At 40.8% G+C, this 6,156-nt stretch overlaps 1 protein-coding gene across 1 annotated transcript in view; it reads right to left on the reverse strand.

The window, feature by feature from the left end:
• Positions 1 to 6,153, reverse strand: part of LOC117547771 (deleted in malignant brain tumors 1 protein-like) — a gene marked incomplete at both ends in the record, with an annotated part of 84,861 nt that extends 78,708 nt beyond the window's left edge. Inside the window, 7 exon segments of the mRNA XM_034218585.1 lie at positions 112 to 405; positions 1,898 to 2,179; positions 3,981 to 4,316; positions 4,512 to 4,802; positions 5,364 to 5,385; positions 5,387 to 5,676; positions 5,946 to 6,153. Of these exon segments, the coding sequence (XP_034074476.1) occupies positions 112 to 405; positions 1,898 to 2,179; positions 3,981 to 4,316; positions 4,512 to 4,802; positions 5,364 to 5,385; positions 5,387 to 5,676; positions 5,946 to 6,153 (1,723 nt within the window).
• Between the last annotated feature and the right edge of the window lie 3 nt (positions 6,154 to 6,156).

Raw genomic sequence — 6,156 nt, forward strand, 5'->3', positions numbered from 1 at the left:
TCAATTTAAAAAAAAAAAATATCTAATTCAAAAACAAAATTGAAATTGTGAGAAAAAGTCAAAATGTATAGGAAAAAGTCAAATTCGTAGAAAAAAGTCAAAGGCGCTTACCTGAACAGGTAAGAGTCAGGAAGTGGGAAGAGGAACCTGATAATGCACACTGCCTCAGAGCAGATCCAGACTCAACACAGGCAGACAGGATCCACCACACAGGTCTCTCTGATGACTCCACTCTCTCTCCCACAGAAACAGCAGAGCCACAGTCCAGCTCTCTGCAGGCAACACCTGCTGCCTTCAGGGTAGAGGGAGGAAACCCCTTCACTGGTCTCCATGCTCCCTGATGCTTCACCTCCAGAGTTCCTGCACAGCGACTCTCTCCTCCCACCAGCTTAGCCTCACCCGGCTCTGAAGAGAAACAAGAGAGAGATCAGAGAGAATAAAGTGAGTTGATGAGAAGCAGGTGAGGCTAACAGCTCTGCCAGGTGAGCAGGTGGTTCTCTCTGAGGCTGAGCGACAAAAAAGTCACATTTTGAAAAATAAGTTACATTTGGAGAAAATAATCTAATTCTCCAAAAAGTTAAATTTTGAGGAAAAATTTAAAATGTTGAAGAAATATTCAACATTTTGAGGAAAACATTTTATAAAAAAAAAAAGTTACATTTGGTGTAAAAAGTTAAATTTGGAGAAAGAAAGCAATTTTTTTTGATCTGATGATTTTTCTTATATTTATATTCGAGTCCATGAAAGGGGATTGATCCATGCAGTAACTAATGGCACGTTTCCACTGCAACGCGTAGCACGGTTTAAGCGTGCCGTGCCAAACCCGGCCTGTTTTTTGTTGCGTTTCCACTAGGGGTAGTTCCGGCTAATGGGTACTTTTTAACAGTTTTTTTAGCCCTCCAAAATCGTGATTATTTCCGGGCCAACAATCGGGCTGAATATGCTAAACTAGTGACGCAAGGGGGCTACAACTGCAATAAAATGAACATATTTTACCGTGATTTAATTGTAATACACGTTTCAAAATGATGCCGAAGTAACAACACGCTGATACCGGTTAGTAAAAACCATGAATTAATGCTTTGATAAGTCTGCAGACAGACGGCAGAGAAACACCTTTTAAGAATAGTTAATACTCTGGAGGAGAGAGCTGAAGGATCAGCGGGCCGGAGCTTTAGTACTGTCTAAATATTACTGTCAGACACCGGTCAGGCTCTCAGCTTCTCCGTATCGAGCTCTATGGAACTACTTTCTCTGCCTCACTTTGACGCATATATTATTCACTTGTTCGCATTGTCTCTATGCTCTGTCTAATTCTCAATCATGTCTCAGCAGAATCCATGCCACCTGGTAAGGTCAAGTGGTCCAATCTCCTTCATCTCTCATACACTTTCCTCCTTTGTGGGGGTTCCCTACGCTCACGGCTGCATTTCCCCCTTAGATATACGATTTCAGGATTGGGGTCTAATCGCCAAAGACTTAACATTTATCATATGGCATGTGTCAATACATGTTCTTTAAACAAAATTAAGTCTCTCTTGATTGAAATAAGGGGCTATTCCCAAAGCATACAGTAAGTCTGAAAATGTTCTATTATACTGTATGTTCGATTTGCTATCCTTAAAAAAGGAGCGGATATCCCTGTTCCTAACAGCATGAAATATAATGCATTTTCATTGTGGGTTATAAAAGATTATATTTGATTATATGAACTTTCATTTTAATTATCCAACTCAATATGGAAACCTCAACAAGCCAAATTTGGAGGAAAAAAAATCAAATTCTCAATAAAAAGTTACATTTTGAGGAAAAAGTAAACATTTTGAGTAAAATTCAAATTGTGAGAAAAATGTCGAGGAAAAAGTCGAATTCTGAGGAAAAAGTCAAAGGATCTTACCTGAACAGGAAAGAGTCAGGAAGTAGGAATATGAAGTTGCTGTTGCACAGTCCCTCAGAGCAGATCCAGACTCAACACATTTAGATCTGATCTCCCACACAGGTCTCTCTGAGGACTGCTTAATCCTTCCCACAGAAACAGCAGAGCCACAGTCCAGATCTCTGCAGGCAACACCTGCTGCCTCCAGAGTCCAGGGAGAGCTCTTCACTGCTCTCCATTCTCCCTGTTTCACCTCCAGTTCTCCAGTACAGCGACTCTCTCCTCCCACCAGTCTGACCGGCTCTGAAGAGAAACAAGAGAGAGATCAGAGAGAGAATAAATTGAGTTTGATGAAATAAACCAATCACAGCTGCAGCTCCTCTATTTCATATTCTATTTATATGTATATCAAAGGTGTTGTTTTCATATGCACCTGCGCTACAGGTTAGAAATGGAAATAAGACATTTTGAGGAAAAAGTCAACATTTGAGAAAAAAGTCAGATTTGGAGAAACACATTTAAATAAAAAATAAAAAGTTACATTTCGAGAAACATATCAAATATTAATAAAAAAGTCATCATTTCAGATAAAAGTCAAATACTCTAAGGAAAAAGATTTGGAGAAAAAAATCAAATTCTAAGATAAGTTAATTTTGGGGAAATATTTAAATTTCGAGGAAAAGTCACTATGTGAAAAAAAAGTCAGCTTTTAGAGAAGAAAGTCAACTTTTGAGGGAAAAATACAACATTTAAAATATTGTGCAAGAAGTCTATATACATCTAAATTAGGGCCGGGACTCGATTAAAAAAATTAATCTAATTAATTAGAGGCTTTGTAATTAATTAATTGAAATTAATCGCATTTTTAATCACATATACATATTTGACCTGAGAACAGTGAGAAGCAATTTTTTTCACATGGATTTTAGTATACCATTAGGCGCATTCACACCGCAGTACTTTTCCCACAAAGGTTCATGAGAATTTAGTTCATGAGAACTCTTTGAACCTGAGGGAGGATTAGGCAAATGAAGCCGCTGACGTCACTTCTTCTTCTTCTGCTTTGGGTTTACTGGCAGGCTGCAAACCACTTCACGGCGTATACTGCCGCCCAAAGTCCCCGGCCGGAAGTCCCCGGAGTTGGGGACTGGCTTCAGTAGAAGCTGCTGGGAGTCCCAGCAGCTTCTACTGAAGCCTTCCGAGTAAATCGCCAGAACGCCGACACCTCCTCATCTCCACCGCTCCCATGTTTTATTTTGTGTTGCCATAAGTTAGTCTCTCTGCGTTTCTGCGCTGGGCTAATGCTAATAATGCTAATGCGAGGATAATAAAATGGCGGCTTCACAACACTTTTTGGGAGTTTTACGGGGCGTGGTTTGCAATCCGCCCAGCCAATCAGAAATATAGCTCTTTTCTCACAAGAGAGCCGTACGAAAGTCCCTGCTCTCTAGCAGCTCTCTGCTCTCTAGCAGGGACTTTCGTGGGGGTAAAAAGGTTCTCATGAACTAATTTTAGTACCTGCTCTTTTTGGTGTGAACGCGATAAAAGAGGCTAACGTCCACGCTAGCTTCCACGTTAGCTGCTATATGTTTTGCATTGAGGTGATACTTGAGGCTTGATGTGCTGCGGTGATATGCGAATTCCTTTTTGCATAATTTGCACACAACCGTGCTCTTATCGACGCTTCCATCCGTCCGTTTTTTAAAACAACATTTCCCACTGTTGTTCACTGTGGTTTGTTGTTGTCTGAAGTCATGAACGTTAGTTGGTGCTCCAGTATAATCGGTACGCCTGAAACTCATCCAGTGAGAAACGTTCCACGGTGCAAAAATAAGTGCGATTAAAATGCGTTAATTTTTGTGTAATTAATTAATCTTAATTAACGCGTTAAAGTCCCGGCCCTAATCTAAATACAATATGATATGTACAAGAACCCAATATGAAATTAAATAATGTACATTAAGACAAAATTAAGAACGGTTTATTGCGGTGATAACTATTGATATAAATAAGTAGATTGCGAGATGAGACTTCTTGCACAATTTTTTATTTTTGTATTTTATTATATATGTTGCATTTTTGGAGGAGCATATGACAATACAACCTTTGAATCTTCTACCTGAGCAGGTGAGGCTAACAGCTCTGCCAGGTGAGCAGGTGTTTCTCTCTGAGGCTGAGCTACAGTCCAGCAGAGCAGACTCATGGCCTCCACACTGGAACTCTTTGGTCCCCATTGGAGCCTCCCCTTCTCCATAGAGCGCCCCCTGGAGGACTGAAGGAGCCCCACAGCCCAGCTGCCTGCAGACCACCTGAGCATCCTGCTGGTCAAAGTCAGCCTCACACACTGAGGACCAGGACGGGTTAGACTGGTTAGACTGGTTAGACTTCACCTCCAGTCTACCTGAGCACAGACTGGTCCCCCCCAGCAGCCTGACAGAGTCTGCAGAGGACAGAAGATACAACTGAGGTAAAGAAACAGTTAGTTTTACATTTTTAGTGCATTTTATGCTTTCTCTTTTATTTCTATTTTCATATTTTGTATCTATTTAAAAATCAAAATTTCAGTAAAATCTCCAGAAAAATTTCGCGAAAAAAATCAACTTCTAAAAAAAGTGTCAAAGTCAAAGCAGCTTACCTGAACAGGTAAGAGTCAGGAAGTGGGAAGAGTAACTTGCTGCTGCACACTCCCTCAGAGCAGATGCAGACTGAGCACAGGTAGGTCTGATCCCCCACACACGTCTCTCTGAGGTCTCCTCTCTCTCTCCCACAGAAACAGCAGAGCCACAGTTTAGCTCTCTGCAGGCAACACCTGCTGCCTTCAGGGTCCAGGGAGAGTCCCACACTGTTCTCCATTCTCCCTGATGCTTCACCTCCAGAGCTCCTGCACAGCGACTCTCTCCTCCCACCAGTCTGACCTCATCAGGCTCTGAAGAGAAACAAGAGAGTCATCAGAGAGAATAAAGTGAGTTTGATGAAATGAACCAATCACAGCTGCAGCTCCTCTATTTTATATTCTATTTACATGTATATCAAATTCAAATTCAAAGCTTTTATTGTCATATGAACATGAGCTACAGGTTAGAAATGGCAATGAGACATTTTGAGGAAAAAGTCAACTTACGAGAAAAAAGTCATCTTTGGTGGACAAAATCAAATTCTAAAAGAAAAGTAAAATTTTGAGAAAAAATTCAAATTTCTGAAAGAAGTCTATACACATCTAAATACAATATGATATGTACAAGAACAGCATTTTGAAATTAAATAACGTACATTAAGACAAAATTAAAAACTGTTTATTGCGGTGATAACTATTTATATAAATAAGTAGATTGCGAGATGAGACTTCTTGCAGTTATTTTTATTTTTGTATTTTATTATATATGTTTCATTGTTGGAGGAGCTCAGGTCAGGAGAGTTTCATTGCCATTTCTACCCTGTAGCTCATGTGCATATGATAATAAAACCTTTGAACCTTTGAATCTTCTACCTGAGCAGGTGAGGCTAACAGCTGCTGCCAGGTGAGCAGGTGTTTCTCTCTGAGGCTGAGCTACAGTCCAGGAGAGCAGACTCATGGCCTCCACACTGGAACTCTTTGGTCCCCATTGGAGCCTCCCCTTCTCCATAGAGCGCCCCCTGGAGGACTGAAGAAGCCCCACAGCCCAGCTGCCTGCAGACCACCTGAGCATCCTGCTGGTCAAAGTCAGCCTCACACACTGAGGACCAGGACGGGTCAGACTGGTTAGAGTTCACCTCCAGTCTACCTGAACACAGACCGGTCCCATTCACCAGCCTGACAGAGTCTGCAGAGGACAGAAGATACAACTGAGGTAAAGAAACAGTTACTTCTATAATTTGTATTGTATTTAATTCTTTATCTTTTATTTCTATTTTCTTATTTGATATTTATTTAAAATTCAAAATTTGAGAAAAAAAAAAGTACAATTTTTAGGAAAAAGTTAAATGTTTAGAAATGTGTCAAATCTGGAGGAAAAAAAATCCAAATTTTGAGAAATAAGTGACGTTTTTATTAAAAACTCAAAATGTGGAAGGAAAAGTCAAAGGAGCTTACCTGAACAGGTAAGAGTCAGGAAGTGGGAAGAGGAACTTGCTAATAAACACTCCCTCAGAGCAGATGCAGACTCAACACAGCCAGATCTGATCCTCCAAACGGATCTCTTTGAGGACTCCTCTCTCTCTCCCACAGAAACAGCAGAGCCACAGTCCAGATCTCTGCAGAGAACACCTGCTGCCTCCAGGGTCCAGGGAGAGCTCTTCACTGG

This window comes from Gymnodraco acuticeps, unplaced genomic scaffold (assembly GCF_902827175.1).
Source record: "Gymnodraco acuticeps unplaced genomic scaffold, fGymAcu1.1, whole genome shotgun sequence".
Taxonomy (NCBI): Eukaryota; Metazoa; Chordata; class Actinopteri; order Perciformes; family Bathydraconidae; genus Gymnodraco; species Gymnodraco acuticeps.